The sequence below is a fragment of the Setaria viridis genome, chromosome 3, assembly GCF_005286985.2.
Source record: "Setaria viridis chromosome 3, Setaria_viridis_v4.0, whole genome shotgun sequence".
Classification (NCBI taxonomy): Eukaryota; Viridiplantae; Streptophyta; class Magnoliopsida; order Poales; family Poaceae; genus Setaria; species Setaria viridis.
The window spans coordinates 3,180,829-3,203,042 of NC_048265.2; the positions used below are offsets into that span (position 1 = coordinate 3,180,829).

The following is a 22,214-nucleotide window of genomic DNA, read 5'->3' on the forward strand; positions in this document are numbered from 1 at the left end:
CGCGCGCTAGCAGTTAGCTGTGTGCTTAGTTGGTGGTGGGGCTAATCTGCTGTTTAATAATGGTCGCTTTTTAGTAGTAGTTTGATTAGGTCCATGATGTCACTTTAACCTGACAGGAGATATTTCGAATAAGATTAGGGTAGGTGCTTCTTGTTTTTTCAGGGAGGGAGGTGCTTCTGCTTAGCTAGCTATCCCGGATGTTGTTTATGGGTTCATGAAAACTTCGGAAAGGACCATTTGTCGTATAGTGGCCCAATAAGAATCAGCCCAGTACTATCTTTTTTCTGGCGACAACACAACTAAAAACTGGGCTTGCCCTAAAAAAAACTAAAAACTGGACCAGGCTATCAGCAAACTAAGCCCAAACGCACATTGACCACTTGTAAGAGAGAACCATACCCAAACGCGGTCCAGTGATCAGCTCACTTCATAGCTGCAATTTTCCGTTTCAATTAGAATACTGGAAAAAGCAGATCACACGATGATTCCAAGGGCGAGATGAAAACCGCCTAACACCACATCTACATGGATTAGGATTAATGCAGGCAATGATTCAATGGAGCTGCATCTGACTGGAGATGAAGCAGGCAGGTCGAAATTTTCATGGAGATGAAGAACACGGGATGCAGGTAACCAGTTACCTGGAGACAGCATACTCCGTAGCAATTATGTATTTTCTTCAAATACTGACATAGATGTCGTATACATACTACTTCCATCCTGGTCAAATAGAAGGGGTTCTAGCTACCTACATCCGTTACGTTAGTCTACGCGGCACAGAATCCGCTCCTGCACTCTACCTGCAACCGAAGAAGAACACCTGAAATGTTCAAAAAAAAAAAGAACACCTGCAAAGCGCGTTCACCCCCATTGTTTATCATTGTTCTGCGGTCCAGGGATCAATAAGCACACTAGTAGGCACTGGCACTACTGTAAAGCCCACATGCTCCCTCCCATCTGATGCTCATCATGTGCATGCTTGTACTGTTATTCTTCGCTCGAGCAGAGAGGCGACGCTGAACCTGGCCATGAAAATGCACGAGGTTCACTCTCTCACCGCTCACCATGCAAGCTCAAACTGCTGGAAAAGGTCGAGCTAATGGAAAGGTTTGCTGGTACCAACTGTACCTGATTTCCCCGGAGCATTTCCGCATGCGTTGTGTTGCCATTGCAACGCGAATCCTTCCTCTAGACTGCCGTAAGGTCGCAGCACAAGCATCCCCGCTAGGGAGGGAGACGCCGAATCTAGATCGGAATCGAGGGGGTCAAGTTGCGTGCCGGCGCAGCAACGACGGACGGACGGGGCTCGTTGCCGCCGCCGCAGTATCGCCGCGGCAGCGACCGCAGGAGATCCCGCGCACGGTCTCGGTCGTCCCCGTCGACCTCGCGCCTGCCTGCAGCTCGACCCCCAAAAGCCACGCCAATGCAAACTCCAATCGAATCCAGAAGGTCGAGTTGCGTCTGCTCCCAGCTTTGCAGACGCTGCATCCGACGTCTGGGATGAGCTCTGCTTTTGTTAGGATTAGTTGTATTCGCCATCTTTATGCCATGAGCGGCACACGATTTTTGCAATCTTCGGTTCATTTTCGGAGACTCGGATGATCTTGCCATTGTGTTGCCGCCGCAGAGGATCTCAGCCCGGCACCATCTCATCATCGTCTTCGTCATCAGTGATCCAGTCAGTGAAGTAGCAAAGCTGCACTAGAATCATCGGAGCAGCCTCACTTTTGTCGAATTTAGAATTGGGAAACAGCAGAATCATTAGGGGCGTCGGTCCCACCACTTAACAAAGAAAATCCCCCTTTACTTGGAAGTAATGGCCGCTCCAAATCAGCGGGCAGCGACACCGACACGTCAGACCTCACCTCAGCCCCCTCTCGCTCCGTCGCTCGCCCGCCCGCCGCCCCCTCCTCGCTGCTGCCGAATTGACGATGCCGCACCCGCGGATCGATGGGGGCCGCGCGCACTTCAAGGCCGCCGCGTGCTGACGCGGACGCGGCGTCTCCCTGACGGCCGGGCCCCCACCTCACCGCTTTATAAGCGACCCGCACGCTGCCTCTTTTCCCTCCCCCTCCCTCCGTCTCTTCTTACTCCTCGGCTCTCGTAGCGGAAGCCGGAAGCCGCAGCCGGCGGCAGCGGGCGGCGACGACGAACCCTAGCCTACAGCCTAGCCTCAGGGGCCCCGAGTGACCGACCACCCGAGCGGGCGAGGTGAGCGGGTTGAGTTCGGTGGCTGGCGCCCGGGTTGCGCGATTCCCGCTGACTTTTCCCCCTGGGGGAGGGTGAATTTTGGCAGGTTGGTTGGCTGGCCGTTCGATTCGATGGCGGTGGCGTCGCGGCTGGCGGTCGCGCGGGTGTCGCCGGACGGCGCGGCCGCGGGGAGGAGGCGGGGGCGCCCGACGGGGTTCGCGGCGGTCGGGCTCCCGGCGGCCGCCGCCAGGAGAGGGAGGAGGCGCGGCGGGGCCGTGGCGGCGAGCCCGCCGACGGAGGAGGCCGTGCAGATGACGGAGCCCCTCACCAAGGATGACCTCGTCGCGTACCTGGCCTCCGGGTGCAAGCCCAAGGAGAATTGGAGGTGAGAAAGCTTCGATATGCTCCTTTTTGTTACTTTCCTAGTGATGGAATATTGGAATGTTTCACGTGGAGGCGTTGTTTTTGGTTGGTTGGTAGATGTGATGAATGGGACTAGTGCCTTGTAGTGTTAAGTCTGCTGTACTAGTGTATTCTGTAGTACAATGCATTCGTGAATGTGATCACTTGGCCATCATTTTATCTGGTAGCTGCATTCAATTTTTTTTGCGCATTGGCAATTTATTGTGGTATAAGCTGCCAGTGTTTTTTTTTCTAACATATTGCAGCTGATTATTCAGTTTACCCCTAAGTGAATGTATGTCTTTTTTTTTTACAGAATTGGAACGGAGCATGAGAAGTTTGGTTTTGAAGTTGACACATTACGCCCTATAAACTACAATCAGATTCGTGACATACTGAATGGGCTCGCTGAGAGATTTTCTTGGGACAAGATAATGGAAGAAAACAATGTTATCGGCCTGAAGCAGGTACTGTTGCATTGCTCTTTTCCTTTTGTATGAATGCGCATTTACATACCATCCCCCAACAACTGAAATTGGATGAAAAAGGAAAATGTCCTTTGTGTATCCTGGGTTTTTCCTAGAAACCGTTTTCTTCTTAATATACTGATACACAACTCTCTTGCGTGTTCGAGAAAAAAAAAGGAAAATGCCCATTCATTTCAATGGGTCACCCCCACCCATACTTTAGATGCCACTTCCAAACAGAAGGGTAATGAAGGTTTTTCCAATGACTTTAACATATCTTTGTAACTGGACTTATTTGTATGGATGCAGGGAAAGCAAAGCATCTCTCTAGAACCTGGTGGCCAATTTGAACTTAGTGGTGCTCCCCTTGAAACATTACATCAGACTTGCGCTGAGGTCAATTCACATCTTTATCAGGTAAATTCTCTTACCGACATAGCATTCCTTGTATAGTCTTACAGAATTTATGATCTGTTAGCTTGTGCGGTTTTTACTTGTGAATATGCCTGATCATTCTTTTGCCAGAAGATGATCCAATCCCAAACTCATACTGCAAGCCAAATGCTTATTTATATCCCTGCCTGGCTACCACGATAATTCTATGGAGAACTATGCCTTCAACTTGAGCATCTTGTTGGAGTTTCTCTGTTTGTCTTTGTAAGAAAATCGGTACCCAGATGGGCACTTTTTTTGGGGGGTACCAAGCAGACTAGGGTCTCTTTGGAATATGAACAAAATGTTTCATATGTTTCATGTTACTGCTTTGGCAATAGATTTATGCGTTTCTGTGCAATCAGGATAGAACTAAAAAATTTGCATCTTCTTGTAGGTCAAAGCAGTTGGAGAGGAAATGGGAATAGGATTTCTTGGACTTGGCTTTCAGCCAAAATGGGCACTGAGTGATATACCAATAATGCCAAAGGTAATTCTGTCCTTTGATCTTGTAAAACTAAATGTTTTGAACTTTGCTTTGTTCCTGGACTGTCTACTAATGGTCACTTTGTGCCCTCAAAAAAAAAAACTAATGGTCACTTCGACCCAACATACTTGTTTTGATTTTCGTCCATAGCAGTCTTTGATACTTAAACAAAGAAGATTGTATCACTAGAAAAGCTGTCTTTTGATACATCTCCCATTGCTTGACACAACAATATGAACTTGCTGGTTATCCATCACATTTGTTGAGCACTTAGAAAAAATGACTGATAAAGTGGCCATGTTAAAGGTAACATAGTTGAACTGTTACGTTTCTCCGATAAAATCTGACAAAATCAGTTATTGCTTTGTAGGGAAGATACGAAATAATGAGGAATTACATGCCTAAAGTTGGTACTCTTGGCCATGATATGATGTTTCGGACATGTACTGTGCAGGTGAGCGTATTTTTATTTCTATGCATGGGGTGCCATTTTCACAATAACATTACCTTCTATTTGAGCTCATTTCAGAGAGTCTTGAAAGTTGTGACATAAGTTGATTCACTAAAGAACTTAACTGATTTGCATTATGATAATCTTGACTGAAGTCTACTCTGCTGTTTCCAGGTTAATCTTGACTTCAGTTCAGAACAGGATATGATAAGGAAATTTCGTGCTGGCCTCGCCTTGCAGCCTGTGGGTATTTTTATTATCTTCCGTGATCATTTATTTGCTGTTCTCAAATCATCTTGGCTTGTTCATTTAACAGATTGCAACAGCGATATTTGCCAATTCTCCCTTTAAAGAAGGAAAGCCAAATGGATTTCTCAGCTTAAGGAGGTATTTACATGATAGCCCTTCACAACATACATAACTTGTTTCATTATCTGTAGTTGTTAACATAGTTACCATTACCTGCAGCCATATCTGGACAGATACTGATAACAACCGTGCAGGAATGCTCCCTTTTGTTTTTGATGACTCATTTGGGTTAGCATTCCTGTGAACTCCTCCCTCTTCACCGTCTTGAGTGCCAATGATTTGAATGATAGCCTGATTTCACTCAAAGATATTTTCCATTGAAATGATACTAACTATAGTTTCTGTTTGGGAGCAGATTTGAGCGATATGTGGATTATGCATTGGATGTCCCAATGTATTTTGTGTATCGAAATAAGAAGTATATTGACTGCACCGGAATGTCATTTCGGGTCTCTTTCTGTCTCTGATATCCTTTTACTTCTGTAGTTCTGTATTGTTAAAGTTTTCTTTTTGCAAGACACAGCGTTTGGTTTTGATTCATAAAATCTCATTCGACATGTATTATCTGCAGGATTTTATGCAAGGAAAGCTTCCACAAGTTCCTGGGGAGTTGCCTACTCTTAATGATTGGGAGAACCATCTAACAACAATTTTTCCCGAGGTTTACTCTTTTATCCCTTTACATGATTGCATATCTGTCATTGCTAGTTTATCGTACTAACTCTGCCCTTTGTATCTGCTTGCAGGTTAGGTTAAAGAGATACCTTGAGATGAGAGGTGCTGATGGTGGCCCGTGGAGGAGATTGTGTGCTTTGCCTGCATTTTGGGTGTGTGATCTGTTTCCCTTCGTCTTTGTTTTATATTTCTACACACTATCTCTGATGGCCAGTGATTCATATGAATTTCTACTAAACATTCTTACTTTATTTTAGTTTTTTTTTGCTAGAAGTTTTGAATCAGATTTCCACCTTATACTTATCTGCAGGTTGGGCTGTTATACGATGAGGAATCGTTACAAAGCATTTTGGACATGACTTTTGATTGGACAAAGGAGGAACGAGAGATGCTAAGACGGAAGGTACCTTAAGATAATTGTGCCCTCTGTCCTTCCATTTGATAGAAAATATTCTTTATATGAAATTAGAATTTGTTTTTTGCCTCACAATTCCAACAGTCCAATAGAGTTTATTGTAATTTTGTGATCAGAGATCGTGTAGTAGTAGATAAGAATAAACTTTAGCAAATTTTGTTTGTCTTATAGTGGTATATTTGATCAGGTACCGGTGACTGGTTTTAAGACACCATTTCGTGATGGATATGTAAGACATTTAGCTGAAGAAGTTCTAACATTGGCTAAGGTTAGTGCATCACCGTGCTACTACTTCATTTGCTTTATTCTTGTTTCTTTTGAAGAAAGGCCAAGTCCATAGAACTGCTGTTTGTAAATAATGCTTATGCTGTCCAAACGCAGAATGGATTAGAAAGAAGAGGGTACAAGGAGGTTGGTTTCTTGAGAGAGGTTGAGCAAGTGGTGAGCACAGGTAACGTACCAATGCTATTCACCGTCTTCACTTCTTGATTCAATTGTCTGAGACAACAGTGTTTTGCCATGGCTCTCCTCCCCTCAGTCAGTTGCTAACTCTAAATTGTCGACAGGAGTGACACCTGCCGAGAGGCTTCTGAATCTATACGAGACCAAGTGGCAACGCAACGTGGACCATGTTTTCCAGCACTTGCTATACTGATGACTTGACGATCGCTGGACAGAGCTTGTAGATGCGCTCTGTGATTTTGATACACAATCTCGTCTTGATCCATTCAACGCCTGGAACTGTTAAGTCTCATCTCAGGCTCAGCTTTGTGACTCGTTGACGGGGAAAACCGCCAACTGACCCGGCGCTGTGGCCACAAATAATTTCGCGAGCGACCACTATGTTTTGACTTCACCCCCAGTCTCCAGTGAGATGGAACAAACCACTGTTTGTACCGGCCCTTTTGCTCTGAGGTCAAAATGTTGTACGAAAAATAACAAGCCCATTCTCTGCACGATGGCAACAGTTTGTTTCTTCCTTGATTGCTGGGATGTTTGTGCTTTTACTACATGATAATTGCATCGACGATGAATAAACTGATGGTTTGATCTGTGGATTCTGAATCGTCGGTTTTCGATACGCCTGATGCCTAACCATCTTTGCTCTAAGATCCGTGCGTCATTGTCTGTCTCCGTGCACTACTTGGAGAGGAGAACAATGTAATACGTTTATTTTTTTTTAATTTTGACTACGAATAGTGAAGTAACTATAAAAACTAATAATATAAAAATGTTAGTAGATTTATTGTTGCAACTATTATAATATATAATCTTTTTTATCTGAAATAAATTATTTCTAGAGAGATTGTTGGCCAGAGTTTAAAAAAGTTTGACTTTAAAAAACCTAAATGTAGCTGTATCTTGGGGCCGAGGGAATACAAAGCAACGGCTTGGGCAATTAGGCAATGGAAATCAAGGGGTACAGTGATTATGAAAACTCGGTGCCAATTAGAAAAACTGAGATCATGGAAGACTCAGGGCAAGGTGAGTTAAGCTAACGGCAGTCGGCAGCAAAACAGTCAAAGGTGGGTTTAGATGGCTGCGACTAATCCGGTAAAGGGGAGCCGTCAGAAACGAGAGGAGAGAAGTCAGGGTGACATCGCGCCGTGGATGAGCTCGCCGTTCCGGAGGAAAGAGAGCGTGCGGATCGTGCTTATGTTTTCTCGTGGTCTTGCTGTCACTCCAACACGTACAAGGGGTATTTGAATATAAGGTGCTAAATTTTAATAGTGTCATATCAGATATTCAGATGCTAATTAGGAGAACTAAACATGAGCTAATTATAAAACTAATTGCAGAACCCTGTGCTAATTCGCGAGACGAATCTATTAAGCCTAATTAATCCATCATTAGCAAATGGTTACTGTAGCACCACATTATCAAATCATGTACTAATTAGGCTTAATAGATTCATCTCGCGAATTACATTCCATCTGTGCAATTAGTTTTATAATTAACCTATATTTAATACTCCTAATTAGCATCCAATGGGTGTTTTAACATCCTATTGCCAAACAGCTCCAGAGATTAAGTAGTCAAAGAGCAGTAGTTAGCGAGAACGAAGCCAGAGTTTGAAACGTGCTTGTCCTCAGACATCTGACCAGCTGACCCGAGACGGCTGCACGCACGCCACGGCTATGTGCGCTACCAACCGCGCACACGCACCTACTCCCCCCTCTCCGTCTCACTTCCACGCGGGCCCCACATACGCTTGATCCGGAGCACCAGGCGCCCACACACAATCGCACGGATATCTTGGAAACTCCCGCTCCCAAAAGGCAATCCCCCCGGTATTAAAATCCCCACGCAAGGAAACACTCCCCCCCGTCCCCACGCCCCCAGTCCAACTCCAATCCTCCGCCATGAACTCGCTCCAGTCCTTCCTCGCCGTCGCGCCCGTCGCCGCCAAGCCGGCGTCCTCCCGCGTCCCTGGCGCGGGATCGCGGATCGCCCGTCCGTCGTCCCGCCGCGCCCGCGTCTCGGCCTGCCTCGCGGCGGAGGCGCCGCCGCCGCCCCCGACCGCGGGGGCCGGGGCGGCGCGGCGGGAGCTCACGGCGGCGAGCCTGGCCGTGATGGAGGACGAGGCGCGGTACCTCGTGGGCACCTACAACCGCTCCCGCGTCGTCCTCGAGGCCGGCCGCGGCTGCAAGGTCTACGACCTCGACGGCCGCGAGTACCTCGACATGGCCGCCGGCATCGCCGTCACCTCGCTCGGCCACGGCGAGCCGGAAGTGACCGCCACCATCGGGCAGCAGAGCGGCACCCTCATCCACGTCAGCAACGTCTACTACACCAGGGCGCAGGTGCTTCCCCCATGCCCTCTCCTCCTCCTCCTCCGCCCGCGACGTGTTCGACGCATTGCCCCCGCCGGCCTGGCGTCGCTTCTCTCCTCCTTTAGGCGCCCGCTGACCGTGATATTCCGCTCTGTGTTGCGCAGGTTGCGCTCGCCAAGCGGCTCGTGGAGTCCTCCTTCGCGGACCGTGCCTTCTTCGCCAACTCCGGCACGGAGGCCAACGAGGCGGCCATCAAGTTCTCCCGCAAGTTCCAGCGGGTCGCGCACCCCGACAGCGACGATCCGCCATCCGAGTTCCTGGCCTTCACCAACTGCTTCCATGGCCGGACCATGGGCTCGGTCGCGCTCACCAGCAAGTCGCAGTACCGGGAACCGTTCGCGCCCGTCATGCCTGGCGGGACCTTCGTGGAGTACGGCAACCTGCAGGAGGCCAAGAAGGTGATACAGTCCGGCAGGCTCGCCGCTGTGTTCGTGGAGCCCGTGCAGGGTGAGGGTGGCATTCATAGTGCCACCCAGGAGTTCTTGCAGGGGCTGCGGGAGGCATGTGACGAGGCTGGAGCTCTCTTGGTCTTTGATGAGGTATATACGCTGTGCTCTGCCATTGCTACTCTCTGTTCTATTCATTTAAAGGAATTGCCATAGGACTGAACTATATTTGATTTAAGAACTATATACAATTTGTTATGAAAGAATAAAAGATTATAGCTTTGGGTCATGAACAAATAGAATTGCCATAGGACTGAACAGGGACATGAGAGTTTGCATTTCTGTTCTTATCTGAAATAACATCATTCTCTCTTCTGAATTCAGATTGTCATTCAGTACATCGTGGTAGTGTTCCATGCCTGCCAAGTTGCATCTATCTGTGAAGTTGAAAACATCTAATCTAATGTTGCTTTATGGTTTTGAAAAACAGGTGCAATGTGGTTTGGGGCGCACAGGTTACCTCTGGGCACATGAGGCGTATGGAGTAGCACCGGACATTATGACCTTAGCAAAGCCACTAGCGAATGGTCTCCCGATCGGCGCTGTCTTGGTTAAGGAAAAGGTTGCTGCAGCCATAAACTACGGCGACCATGGTACAACATTCGGTGGTGGCCCTCTTGTCTGCAAGACTGCACTAACAGTATTGGACAAAATCCAGAAACCTGGTTTCTTGGCTGAGGTGTCCAAGAAAGGAGAGAACTTCAAGCAGCTTCTCCGCACCAAGCTGAGCGGAAACCCACACGTAAAGGAGGTCCGTGGTGTTGGCCTCATTGTCGGCATCGAGCTAGATGTACCGGCTGGTCCTCTGGTCGATGCATGCCTTGATGCTGGTGTCATAGTGCTGACAGCTGGGAAAGGCAATGTTGTGAGGCTCGTGCCGCCACTCATCATCTCAGAGAAGGAGCTGGAGCAAGCCGCCGATGTTATAAGGGACTGTCTACCGGCGCTTGATGCTGCATCTTCTTAATGTAACTACATGCCTTGTCAATTGTAGAATGATCCTCCCTTTTGGGAGGTTCAGATAGTGTATGTTATAGGTCCGCATTGGAAGCTTGTTCCAAATTTGGGAATCGAATAATTTCATGTTGGACCCATTTTCACCCATCTTTCTGAGAGTAAGTGATTTATTGGTTGTCATGTCAATTTACAAGATGTTCTGAGAGTAAGAGAAGTAATCGACATCTTATGTTGGATTTCTCTTAGCAGTTAGCACAACTCCCGGTTAAGGGTGGAGCATGTCTCAGTTGTGCATTAAGAGTACAACAAAAAGTAACAACTCCGCTTTGCACAATAAGTTGGCCTAGCAGTTTCTGATTCCATCAGCATCAACATTAAACCTACTGTACGATGGCAGTGTAGCCCCAGAGCAACTCTAGTAAGAGCTCACCAAATAAGGTTTTTTCTATCTTTTTAAGGGCTATAAAAATATCTTCAACTCCAGCAATATCCCTAGAGACCCCTCAAGAATGGAGGGTGGAGAGGGGAAATTGGAGGCCTCCCTATAATAGGGAGACAAGTAGAGAGCCTGTTGGAGTGCTTTTTTTTACTTAGCCCTCTAAACTTAAGATAGGGGGCTGTTTAGAGAATCTAGTGGAGTTGCTCTAAGCTCCTTCAGTTTCTATCTTCCTGCTCTTGCATGCGGTTTAGGAAAGAACTGAGGATTGAGGGGATTTTGTGGAGATGCACAGATGGGCGGTAGAAAAACCCCGGAAATTAAACTTGCCATACCATATCACCGGAATTTGCAATCATATATGTAATTATTAAGGATTGAATTTTAGTCTCCCGAATTTTGTAATCTGGCCAACACGTTTGGATGTGATGCTCTCTGTGAGAGCAATAAGCAGTGATTTTATTGGAATGGATGTCATCGTTTTCAATTTACAAGATGATGAATGGTGTTCTGACTTCTGAGAGTAATAAATGAATGGTTTCACTTGGCATGCACAACACTCCTGACTAAGGTTCTCTTTGGCACGGCTTATTTCGGCTTTGGCTTCATCTATTTCACGCAAATCGAGCTACTGTAGCGTGAAGTTGTTTTGTAAGCCGGAACTAAAATGAACTAGAAGCTGGGTGAAACCAATTTTTTTGGCTTCACCGGCTTTGGCTTCACCGGTGAAGCCGTTTTGGGATGAGCCGTGCCAAAGGGAGCACGTCTCAGCTGTGCAGAAGCCTCGCAAGCACTCCGACGATGGGCGCGACGGTGACGGTGGACGGCTCGGCCTGCTAGAAGTTCTCCCGGGAGTCGCTGTACTGGTCGTTCCCGTCGGGCCCTCCGACGATGGCGCCGACGAGCACGTTGGGGTTGGGCGTGCTCCTGCTGAAGTAGTCGAACCCGCCCTTGCAGGTGATCTTGCCGGGGCTGGACTTGATGGACGGCACCGACGCGCCGCGGTGGTGCACCCGCTCCGGGAACCTCGCCCCGAACCCGACCATGTAGCTCATCTGCCCCGGGTTGGCGCCGAGGATGTAGTCCGCCTGCGACCACGCGAACGAGAGGAGCTGCGGCGGCGGCAGAGCCGCCCAGCCGCCGCACCGGAGCGAGGCGCCCGCCAGGTGGTCGGCGTGCGCGGCGGCGACGAACGCCGCCGACGTCACGAACTGCAGGTTGTTCCAGGGCTGCGTCCAGAGCATGCCGCCGGGGCTGAGCTTGGCGCCGCCGCCGTGCTGCGCCACGTTGCAGAGGAACTGCTCCAGGCTGCGCTTCATCGCCGCCGGGTTGCCGGCGTCGGGCAGCTTCCCGTCGAGGATAAGCTGCAAACATGAACAGCCATTGTAAATTATTTCTCTCTTTGTCACTGTCAAGTGCTGCAGGGTGTACATAGGCACATAGCTAGTTAAATCTAGCATGGCTAGATGCTCGCTCGCCTTTGCGACCAGTGCCTGAGCGCCGAGGAACTTGTTGTACCATGACAGCGCTGACTGCACTCCGCCGCTGTTGCCGTCGCCGAGGATGAAGGCCTTGTAGTCTGCACCACCGGTGGCGACGAAGAGCCAGACTGCAGCCCAGATCAGCTCGTCCTGCACCATTTGTGATCCCAACAAGAAACATTCATGCCATTGAAGAAGTAAAGTAAATGGCAGTATACCTCGTCGCCGCTGCTAGGATAGAATTTTGCAGCCCCCGGCACGCTGTTGTGGTAGAGGCCACGGCGGTTCTTGGCGAAACGGAACAGCTGCATGCACACAACGGCGACCATGGAACGGAACATTAGTTTGCAACGTGTCGTAGACTTGTATTGTAGTACGCATGCATGCATGGGCGCACGTTCTTGTCGTACCTGCTCGGCGTGCCCGAGGAGCATCGCGCTGTATCCGCCGTCGAGCCGCCGGAACGCGACGGCGGCCGCGGCGAGCGCGGCGGCCGTCTCGGCTGCGACGTCAGATCCCGGGCGGGAGGCGTCGACGCTGTATGCCGTCCGCGGCGTGTCCATGTCCTCGGGGCGCTGCCAGCACGAGTGGTCGGAGTCGCCGTCGCCGACCTGCACGTAGAGGGTCTCCGCGGCGGCGTGCGCCCGGGCCAGGTAGTCCGCGGCCCAGCGGACGGCGGCCAGCGCGTTCCGGAGCTCCCCCGCCGCCGCGAGCGGCCGCGCGTACTCGACGACGCCCCACGCCAGCATCGTCACGGTGAACGCCATCGGGGGGCCGAACTTGACGTTGTCGCCGGAGTCGTAGTAGCCGCCTGTGAGATCCACCTGCTCGATCGCGTCGCAATCATGCACGCACACAGATATATAAGTATATATATAATCCATGTCAGCGAGGTGATGAAATTAATGTCGTGCTTGCAAGTATAATAAGTGTGTAACGGCAGTGCTTACGCCGTGGTCGCGGCCGTCGGCGAGCGCGGAGTCGCCGCGCCACTGGACGCGCTGGTCCGGCGGCAGCTTGCCGGAGCGCTGCCCCTCGAAGTAGAGCAGCGAGTTGGCCAGCGCGGCGCGGTAGTCGGGCTGGCCCGCGCAGGAGGAGGTCGCGCAGCCCAAGCAAAACCGCCAGCCCAACAGCAGCAAGAAGCCGCACCATGCTACCCATCATCTCTCTCACACAAACTTGAAGTGCCTCTGATCGATCGATCTCTCCAAAATCTGCTAGTAGTACTCGTGCAGCGGTGAAGTTCAATTGCTTGAATCTCTCTTGTTCTTGCTACGGGTATTTATAGGCGGATGAACACAGTGGAACCGGCCGGCCTCAAAGGAATAGAAAGAACGCATGCACACATTTGAATCCAGCGTAAATGCATTTTTGGAATCAGATGATTTCGTGGCGTTCAAATAGGATGCCTGCGCCGGAAATACCCTGAATTTGCTCGGCGAATAACGTGGGAGAAACGAGCGAGTGACATGTGGTACTACACTAGCTACAGACTACAGTTTCACCATCTGCATGGTCAATCGGCTTGAACAAGAGGAAAGGAGTGAATGTTGGAGGCAAGGTGATTCGACATTGATCGTTTGGGATAGAGTAAGGACATCCTTTTTAAATTTTGGGAATCAAAATAGAGATATAGGATTGAGAATGACACGAGATGCTATGCTAGCAAAGGATGTGATTTTGATCTTGGAGCCAGGGAGAGAATGTAACCGAAATTGCCTCTCGGAGATGCTGTAGTGGATTTGGATTGAACGAGGATTCAATTCCTTTTATTTCTCTGCGCTGCTTCAATTAGGGCTCGTTTGGTAGGGCTGTGGCTGTGGCTGAAACGATTCCGGTTGTGGTTCCTATGGTGAATCAGCTTCTCCGGTTGTGGTTCCTGTGACTGAAACGACTCCGGTTGTGGTTCCTGTGGTGAATCAGCTTCTCTGGTAGAGTTGAAGCCATTCTGAAAAATGTTTAGCAAAACGACTTCTCTTGTATTTGTAGGAATAGATGTGAGAGGTCAAATGTCCTACATGGCCTTGGCTGTGTGGATTGTTTGAATGAATAATTTAACTTTATTTGAAATTGACAAATAAGTGAAAAAGGACTCAATTTTTTCCCCTTCTTTTTTCTTATACTTTTCTTTCTTTCTTTCTTTATTCTCCCTTACCCGTTCTTTTCTCTGGCTCCCATCTATTTGCTTTGGTCGGTCTTCATCCTCTTTCCCGCAAGCCGCCGCCCCTCCGTCCCTCAGTCCCAGCCTTGCCATCCTGCTTCCCCATGCTACTGCTCATGCACTGCTGCTGCTGCTCCGCTTCGCTGTGCCGCTTCCTCATGCTGTGCTGCACGCTCCTACCGTTGCTCCCCTGCCCAAGCGCGCATGGCTGCGGCTAAGGAATTGATGGCGGCTGGCGCGCTCGCGCCGGCAGTTCAGCTGTGGCGGGCGGCGTGCCCGCTCTAGCCGTGGAAGGTGCAGCTGGCCTCAGTCGTCGGCAAGCCTTCAACCTCCAGGTACAACACGATTTTGGATGCAATTTCAGCTGTGATTTTCAAAGTTGATGGGCAATCGGTAACAGCAGGCGTGGGGAAGGGGCAGGAGCTGCGGGGAGCTAGTTTTTTTCTCCCGCATGAAGAGTATCTCGACCCCTAAGTAAGTTTATTGAATTAATGATATAAGCTTAAGTATCTAATGAACTTTCAAATGCAGGTTTAAAATGATTGGTGGACATATAGTACTTGTGGATGACTCTCGAAAAGGAAATGAATGAATATGAGGCATACCTTGAAGGCTAAATTTATTTTTATTTGAATTTGAGTATAGAAATGCCGCACTATTAAGAGGCATACATAATATTTGATCTTTACATTGAGAAAGGTGCTCAAGATGACCTAACCAACCTATGAGAGATACCTTTTGCATCGGCATTTTACTTGGGGATACTTAGAATGGTGATGATATGAGAGCTCCGGAGTATTCCGAAGAAAGTTCCGAAATATTTTGGAGTTTCCGAAGAAAGCATTGGAAAACTCCGTAACTTAACATCCTAACGGCTAGTTTCGCGGTTAGTTTCAGGGTGAAGGGGCATAAATACCCCCTCACCCTCTCCCATAGTTACTCTCTTAACCTAACTTCGTGCTGAGCTTTAGAAAAGCATTCAAGTCCTCATCTTTACTCCCCTTTGGCATTCTTGGTGAGATTTGGTGGGGATTTAAGGAGGAATTCAAGGGAAGGGCAAGAGAGTGTGCTAGTGAGCTGATTTCCCATTTCTTGAGAACCTTGTTTTTCGTCAAGCCGGTGATTTCGTATTTGTTACTCTTTGAGCTTCAAGCTCCTAGCCGGCTAGGTGTTGCCCGTGGAGTATCCAAGGTTATGGCTACCTACAGGAAGTTTGTATTACCTCAAAGAGTAAGTGACACTAACTCAATTTTTGTGGTTGCTAGAGAAAAATAGCTTAGGTGAGAAAAGTTCACCCTTCGTGGGTTTCTCAACGGAGACGTAGGCTTCAAGTATGGAGCTAAACTCCAATAAACAAATTCTTGTGTCTCTTGTACTTGTTGTTCTTCATTTCGTTCATATTCAAGTATAAAATATATTTTTAGGGTTTGTGCTCGATCTACTTTTCTAGAAGGTTGCTTGCAGTTCTATCTTATTCCTGAGACGTAGAATACCCTATCACTTAACCTATATTTGCCGATTTACTTTTGGACAAGCATTTCTTAGGGTTGTAGTTCACTCACATTATTCTTCGGCGAATTCGCAGATTTCTTCGGAAATTTCGCAAGTTGTAAAATTTCCGGAACATTCTTCGGAAACTCAGGAAGTTGCTTATAAACTTGTTCAAAGTTATGTAAAAATTTTTAGATTCGAGTATTCACCCCCCTCTAGTCGACATCCGAGATCCTTTCATCACTCGACCAATATGCTCCAGAGAGCATGTATTGCGGGGCTTATTTGGTGGAGCTGTTTTGTTCTAGACCCTTTGGCAGGGGCTTCGCTCAAGCCCGTGGTGAAGCAGATGAGGGAACCCTGCCAAAGGACCTTAATACAATTTTGTGAAAATTTTGATTGTCTGCCACGGCGGATTAGTCCACATTGAAACTTGGCGGTGTATTTTAGTGGGCTACAATTTGGGCCGCAATGGGCCACAAATGACCCTTTTTTTTTATAAAGACCAATGACCTAATTGATTGTGGCTAGCGCGCGCGCTCTCTCATAGTGCTTTTGCAGAATTTGCTGCTTGGTTACTTTCTAAGATGATTTACATGTCACCTATGTGCAAATTACATTTTTGAACCACTAAATTTAAATTAAATGTACAGATACTCTCTTCGTTTAGCCCCTTTAATACGTTCAGATCAGATTTTGATTTTGCGTTAGTCCTATTTTACTGGATAAATTACATACCCCTCCGTTTTTAAATATATGATGTTTAGGACAATCAAATGAGATATTTCTGAATAAATTATCTTGTCCCAAACTAACGACAGGCATCTTTCTTATAAAACTATTTTTTCCCTGTTGAATAATCAATATGATTTTTCTTTTGCCTAAGAAAATTTAAGAGCTGCCATAAAAAATGAGGCACGTCCAAATTAAAGAGCCACTGTAAACATGTTTGGTGCCTTGTCATACATTTTTTTTTTGAAACACAACTCCTCAAATTTTTAGCATGTCATTTGATTCGCATCCCATAGGGAGGGTGAAAAAAATATAGGGAGGGTGCAGTCCGTCGTGAAAGCAAATAACTAAGGGCCATGGAGTCCAGAAACCCTTCTTATTTGTTTACATTTGCTCTATATAGTCATATGTAATCCCATGTGAAATTTGTCATACAAGCACACTAATTAATTCTTTCGCAAAAAAAAGCACACTAATTAACTTGCATTACGTAATCTTGTCTGGATTAATCCACTACATGGGGAGAAAGCCAACGAAAATAACCATTCCGTAAAGTGAAGACAAAAGCAGAGTGCCCTCTCGTGCTCCCCAAGCATTATTGCACAAACTTTATTCTGCACGGTTAGGCCATGGCTTTCGTCAGCGATGATGTAAGCCTCCTAGTTGTACATATAAAATAGAATTGTGTTCGGAAAAAAAAGAAGAAGAAGAGAGAAGCAAACAAACTGTTGCTATTTGCGCCCTTCTTTGTCTTGGAAGGACTCCCTTGGCGTTGATAGGCGAGCTGTTTTGTAGTTTAAAATAAATTTTGCAACCGGTAACATGCTGTGGCCTTTGCATTTGCTGGGTCAGGTTGTGATTAGGTTAGGTCAGTGGGATTACATTACGAAAATGAAAAGGTACCCGCAGTTGTGAGCTGCGCACTTCCATAAACTACACTGTATCACCTACCCAAAAAAAAAAAACAAAAATCGCCATGCGCACTCCCATGATCTTATTATCTAAACAAAATACAAAATTACAAGTATGATAGAGCCAGGGACCATAAGTTCAGAACCGCCCATTGAAGAAATCGGGTGGCTAAAACTTTAAGTCGTTTCTCGTGCCAAAAATCTTTATAAAAGGTCTTTCCATTCCATTTGACCAAATGATCCCCTATAATAATTTGTAAAGCCAGGTTTGATGATTGTTCTATAGCAAACTAATTTCTAATGTTACGTGTTGGTTTTACAAATAATCCTCATAATAATGTATCATCTTAAATCTTATAAGGGAGTTTGTTTGATGTGGGTTCTAGCCATGCACATGCTATCTAGCTTTCAGAAAGTACCAAAGCTAGAAACTCAACCCTCATTGGAAGCATCACGCGGTGTGTTAACATGTTTTAGTTGTAGGAAAGCTAGTAGGTCAAGTTTAGGTTATGTCATACAATTGTAGTCAACGAGCACATGCAAATCATGTTGCTAAGTTGCTAACAAAAATGTTTTTTTGAAAGACACACTAAATATAGGAGGATCATCTTTTTTCTATCATGAATATAATGTGTTATTTCCAAATTGCAGGAATGCAAATTATGTCTTTTAGGCAGGTGATGGACCGTTCGTATCCCTTGGCCATTAAATAAATTGACTAGAGGATCAGGACACGTCTCTGTGAAAAAAAGAAGAAACGTGCTATAGGTATTGTTACTGCTCCCTCCGTCCCAAAATATAGCTATGTTTAGCTTTTTCAAAAGTCAAATCTTTTTAACTTTGACCAACAATATCTATAAAAATAATTTATTTCAAATAGAAAATATTATATATTATAATAGTTGGTTTCAGATAAATCTACTAATATTATTTTTATGTTATTAGTTCCTATAATTATTTCTCTATTCACAGTTAAAGTTGAAAAGATTTAACTTTGAAAAAATATAAACATAGTTATATTTTGAGATAGAAGAGCATGGAATGCATAATATAAACAAGTAAGAGCCATATGGACGATCGTGCCTTAAGGACGAAGCTTGTGCTCTTCCACTTGTTCCTTGAAAAAATAGTTGAATCGGCAATTCGAGAGGTGCATAGCTGAACCAAAAACAAATGTTTGAATGCGGTTTTGAATAATGAAACAGAAAAGCCTTTTTTTTCCTCCTAGAAAGAAAAGCCTAGGCTAGAAAAAAGAAAAGGTACATGTGAGAGGGCGTTGTGCATGTCAGAGACTTTCAGGTTATAGCCTAGAAAGTATGCAGAGAAAAGAAAAGAAAAGAAAACAGTAGAAAAGTGGGGTGGATACTACTATGATGGCGCAGGGTGGCACGAGCTTTCTAGTGTGGTCCGTCCGTTGGTGCGGTGCGGGCCGCTCGCTGTTTGGGTCGCGGCGGTGAGGGTCCATCCGCCGTGTCGTGTCGTCCAATACCGGCGCCCCGGGCCGCGTCACCCGTCGGTGGACGCGGTACCAGCTTGCACAACCCGACGGCTGTTTCTGCTGACTTTGCCGGGGGACCCGCGCGTCGATCAGCCCACGTTATGCTACTGCAGCAGCAGCAGCTGATGATACGGTAGATCCGTGACTGTGACCAGACCAACCATGGGCACAAAACCATGGACACAGCTAATGACAACCTGTGGGATTCTCCATGATTCCATATCCATGTAGTGACTACTAAGGTTGGCAGGTTGTGTTTGGCATGGTAAAAGTAAAACAGCCATTTACAAAGTACTGTTATGCAGGAAAGATTAACACTTTTTTTGTTGTCAAGGTGTTAATCTTTTATTTTTCTTTTCGGTCATAACAAAGATATTCCACTATGGTAAACAGCATGTGACATGAAAATAGTGTACCTGGTCAAACTTTAAACTATCGAGCACACGCGCCACCTAAATATCTACGAAATACTAATATAGTTCTGCAAATTTTCTAGGTGCTGTTGTCGAATTCTAGCAAGATGTGACCCGAGAGAAAAAGGTTAGATCTTATCATTAATCCCAATGCCGTGTGACTATGAGAAGAAGCATCCTTCGCCTTAAAACGACAGCAAATAAAATCTTAAAATTATCTGTAGAGTAATTTGCAAGGAAGGTTCCATTTCTGTCCTTGCAACAAGGGCAATACCAAGGGGACAGACACACCGACCTGGTATTATGGTAACAAGAACAAATCAGGAGATAGTTTAAGGATGGATCCAAAGATGACAATATCCTCCTAGAGATCAAGAAGATGGCATTGTCCAGCCAGTCAAAATAACATTATCTCATATTTGTCCCCAAAATTCCACCAACCAACGGTAGGAGAGGTGGAGGTTAGTTTGGTCAAATGACAAGAAGAAGAGCCCTTTGCTTGTGCCAGTAAGTATCAGTGGGCAAATCAAATAGATTTATAATTAATCAGTGGATGGCAGGTGCGACACGGCTTCATGATTTTGTTTTCTAGGGAGGGCGGGCGTCTTCCTACCGGCTTCTTCCCGGTGCGGTGGTGTGGATAGACATGGCTTTGCATTCGAAACATGTATATGGTGGGCAAATTCGGTATAAAAAAGGGGCACTTTTGGGAGAAATTTAATCACCTGGACCAGCTGGGTGCCCGGGTGTGCACTTGGCTTGGAGTGGTCACCGTCACCCTGTCCGCGTCGTTTGGTCAGCGGGGCCCGCCTCGTATGTCTTTTCTCGTTTCATCCTTCACGAACGTGTAATTTCTATCTAGGTCTAGAAGGTGTTTGCATTATTCTTTTACATAGAGTATCTTTTATTTTCGGAAATGGTGTCTTTAGTGAAGTTGTTTCCTTGGGAAATTAAGCGAACATTTTTTAGACGTGCATAGCACGTTTTTCATTAAGAAGAGAAGAAATATGCAGTTACAGAGTAGGCCACTCGAGAAAAAAAGAAAAGGTACAACAGCCTACCGGCTTTAGAAAAGAATAGAAACAAGAATAGTACTTTAAGAATTTTTTAGAATCATGTTCTGAAAGAGGAGTTTAAATGACCATAAGTATTTTCCAAGTAATATTTTCTAATGAAGATCTTCGTTCAAAAGATATATTTTCTATACTTTTACACCTTCACGAATACATACATGCTCACCGTAATTGATTAGTCAGAGTTAATATAGAGAATTCAAATTTTGCTGAGAATCATCTATCACTTTCCTTTATTATTATTATTATTGCTCTTCTATGCTTGTTGGGCACATTATCATTTTTTAGATATAATTAAGCTAGAATCTTAACTAAGCACGCGGCAATTTTTCGTACTTCATTAAATGGACAACTCATATTCATATCCTATACGAAAGACAACGACTCGATCCATTTTTTATAGAATTCTTTGTTCAGGTTAATAACAACACACCTAGACTAAATGGAAAAGACTTAACTGGTAAGGAAACTGGGCTCAAAAGTTGCCCATGGCCAGAATAGCAAATTCCAACACCATCAGGTATCAAGCTGCAAAAGCGGTAGATAAACTTGACGGTAGGGTAGGTTTAACGCCTGCGACAGGCTGGCACCCGGAATATGCCGTGATGCCGTCCACCTTCCCCATCCTCAAGTCCCGAAAATACCCTTCTCTCCAACTATAAATAGACCTTCCGGAAGCCATTCTAAACCTTCCCCATTTCCGCAAGCTTTCTGGTGCTATAAGCAATAGAGCCCCCGGTCGCCCAGGCCTTCTTCTCTTTGAGCTAAGTCCCTGCTCCCTTTCTTTTCTTTCACTCAGGTCCTCGTAGTTTCTTCTCCTTCAGAGTCGTCTCCTCCTCCCTGAAGAAACTCTTGCAGACAGCCCCCTTAGGTTTTTCGAATTCTAGTTGGCCGGTCCCTCCTTTGTAGATCCGGGGAACCCTGCCGCCGCCCCCATGTATACCCACCAGTTTCTCTAACGTCCGTCGTCCTCCGATGAAGCTGCACGTCCTCCGCATCCGCCGTTCCCACTCCTTCTCCGTCGCCTTCCTGTACTGGTTCTACGTCTTCTCATGAACGCATCGCCCCCCCTCAAGAACGCCAGCATCTCTTCCGTTCTCTAGGTTGTTAGATCTCCCTTAGTTTCTTGAATCTTTGATTTTTTTCCCGCCCCTTCCTTCCAAAAAAAGTCCCTCCTTTGACTGAGTCTGTCCAAGAAGAAGAGCAATCATCCGACAATGTCGTCGCGCCGTAGCCCGAGCCCTGACAGCAACACCGACAGCGGCAGCGCCGGCGGCGGGTTCGCCGCCGACGAGCGCAAGCGCAAGCGGATGCTGTCCAACAGGGAGTCCGCGCGCCGGTCCCGCGCGCGGAAGCAGCAGCGGCTGGAGGAGCTGGTCGCCGAGGTGGCCCGCCTCCAGGCCGAGAACGCGCAGGTGCAGACCCGCATCGCGACCTTCGACCGCGAGCTCAGCAAGGTGGACGGCGAGAACGCCGTGCTGCGCGCACGCCACGGCGAGCTGGCCGGGCGGCTGGAGTCGCTGGGCGGCGTCCTGGAGGTGCTCCAGATGGCCGGCGCCCCCGTGGACATCCCGGAGATCCCCGACCCGCTGCTCCGCCCATGGCAGCCCCCTTTCCCGATGCAGCCCATCGCCGCCGACGCCTTCCAGTTCTGAGAGCCGGCTGCCTCGACTACCAAGACATGGCCGTGGGATTGCCATGGTCACCTACTGCTATGATTACTACTGCTAAGCTCATGTACTAGTTTGTGGTTGTGTCGCTGCAGCTTGGCTGCTTATGTTCTTAATCATGGTTTGCTGTGTTATATTAATCTAGACAATTAGTAATAATCAGTTTGTGGATCTGAACTTGTGATTGCAATTTGTAGCAATGTGCTCCAATGGCTTGTGATTGTTGTAATGTCCTGATGAATTTCAAATGAACATTATGAATTTCAAATGAATATCTGTGTGA

At 46.9% G+C, this 22,214-nt stretch overlaps 4 protein-coding genes and 1 long non-coding RNA gene across 6 annotated transcripts; 4 read left to right on the forward strand and 1 right to left on the reverse strand.

Moving 5' to 3' along the window:
- Positions 1–2,009: 2,009 nt before the first annotated feature.
- On the forward strand, positions 2,010–6,880 carry LOC117850004 (glutamate--cysteine ligase A, chloroplastic). The gene is made up of 16 exons (XM_034731771.2): positions 2,010–2,211; positions 2,297–2,575; positions 2,909–3,059; positions 3,369–3,476; positions 3,889–3,981; positions 4,349–4,432; positions 4,604–4,672; positions 4,746–4,816; positions 4,898–4,966; positions 5,094–5,187; positions 5,310–5,399; positions 5,485–5,565; positions 5,724–5,816; positions 6,016–6,096; positions 6,210–6,279; positions 6,395–6,880. Exons 2-16 carry the CDS (start codon positions 2,322–2,324, stop codon positions 6,481–6,483), a joined length of 1,497 nt encoding a protein of 498 aa, XP_034587662.1. The 5' UTR covers positions 2,010–2,211; positions 2,297–2,321; the 3' UTR covers positions 6,484–6,880.
- A 1,257-nt stretch (positions 6,881–8,137) lies between these two features.
- Positions 8,138–10,251, forward strand: LOC117850888 (acetylornithine aminotransferase, mitochondrial). The gene is made up of 3 exons (XM_034732774.1): positions 8,138–8,632; positions 8,767–9,201; positions 9,539–10,251. The coding sequence occupies exons 1-3, from the start codon at positions 8,192–8,194 to the stop codon at positions 10,073–10,075; spliced, it is 1,413 nt and encodes a 470-aa protein (XP_034588665.1). The 5' UTR covers positions 8,138–8,191; the 3' UTR covers positions 10,076–10,251.
- A 664-nt stretch (positions 10,252–10,915) lies between these two features.
- Positions 10,916–12,749, reverse strand: LOC117848143 (endoglucanase 14-like). Its single transcript, XM_072292539.1, has 4 exons — positions 12,393–12,749; positions 12,201–12,287; positions 11,989–12,126; positions 10,916–11,865 (listed from the first exon to the last, which is right to left on the reverse strand). Exons 1-4 carry the CDS (start codon positions 12,747–12,749, stop codon positions 11,338–11,340), a joined length of 1,110 nt encoding a protein of 369 aa, XP_072148640.1. The 3' UTR covers positions 10,916–11,337.
- Positions 12,750–13,908: 1,159 nt separating this feature from the next.
- On the forward strand, positions 13,909–15,578 carry LOC117849866 (uncharacterized). 2 transcript variants are annotated; one of them, XR_004639115.2, is made up of 2 exons: positions 13,909–14,478; positions 14,544–15,578. It is a non-coding gene; the product is annotated as an uncharacterized lncRNA (long non-coding RNA). The 2 variants fall into 2 exon arrangements; XR_004639116.2 differs by having other exon boundaries at positions 14,547–15,578.
- A 5,354-nt stretch (positions 15,579–20,932) lies between these two features.
- Positions 20,933–22,203, forward strand: LOC117849865 (bZIP transcription factor 53). The gene has a single exon (XM_034731580.2). The coding sequence runs from the start codon at positions 21,479–21,481 to the stop codon at positions 21,914–21,916; it is 438 nt and encodes a 145-aa protein (XP_034587471.1). The 5' UTR covers positions 20,933–21,478; the 3' UTR covers positions 21,917–22,203.
- The last annotated feature ends 11 nt before the right edge of the window (positions 22,204–22,214 follow it).

What these genes read in the sequence shown, in the direction of transcription:
- LOC117850004 (XM_034731771.2), top strand. Translation starts at nt 2,322, where the DNA reads ATGGCGGTGGCGTCGCGGCTGGCGGTCGCGCGGGTGTCGCCGGACGGC. An exon ending in TCAATTCACATCTTTATCAG is followed by an intron (nt 3,477 to 3,888) that starts GTAAATTCTCTT and finishes ATCTTCTTGTAG; the next exon opens with GTCAAAGCAGTTGGAGAGGA. An exon ending in GTGCTTTGCCTGCATTTTGG is followed by an intron (nt 5,566 to 5,723) that starts GTGTGTGATCTG and finishes ACTTATCTGCAG; the next exon opens with GTTGGGCTGTTATACGATGA.
- LOC117850888 (XM_034732774.1), top strand. Translation starts at nt 8,192, where the DNA reads ATGAACTCGCTCCAGTCCTTCCTCGCCGTCGCGCCCGTCGCCGCCAAG. An exon ending in TCTACTACACCAGGGCGCAG is followed by an intron (nt 8,633 to 8,766) that starts GTGCTTCCCCCA and finishes TGTGTTGCGCAG; the next exon opens with GTTGCGCTCGCCAAGCGGCT. An exon ending in CTCTCTTGGTCTTTGATGAG is followed by an intron (nt 9,202 to 9,538) that starts GTATATACGCTG and finishes TTTGAAAAACAG; the next exon opens with GTGCAATGTGGTTTGGGGCG.
- LOC117848143 (XM_072292539.1), bottom strand. Translation starts at nt 12,749, where the DNA reads ATGGCGTTCACCGTGACGATGCTGGCGTGGGGCGTCGTCGAGTACGCG. An exon ending in TCCTCGGGCACGCCGAGCAG is followed by an intron (nt 12,288 to 12,392) that starts GTACGACAAGAA and finishes GTGTGCATGCAG; the next exon opens with CTGTTCCGTTTCGCCAAGAA. An exon ending in TCCTCGGCGCTCAGGCACTG is followed by an intron (nt 11,866 to 11,988) that starts GTCGCAAAGGCG and finishes TCATGTTTGCAG; the next exon opens with CTTATCCTCGACGGGAAGCT.
- LOC117849865 (XM_034731580.2), top strand. Translation starts at nt 21,479, where the DNA reads ATGTCGTCGCGCCGTAGCCCGAGCCCTGACAGCAACACCGACAGCGGC.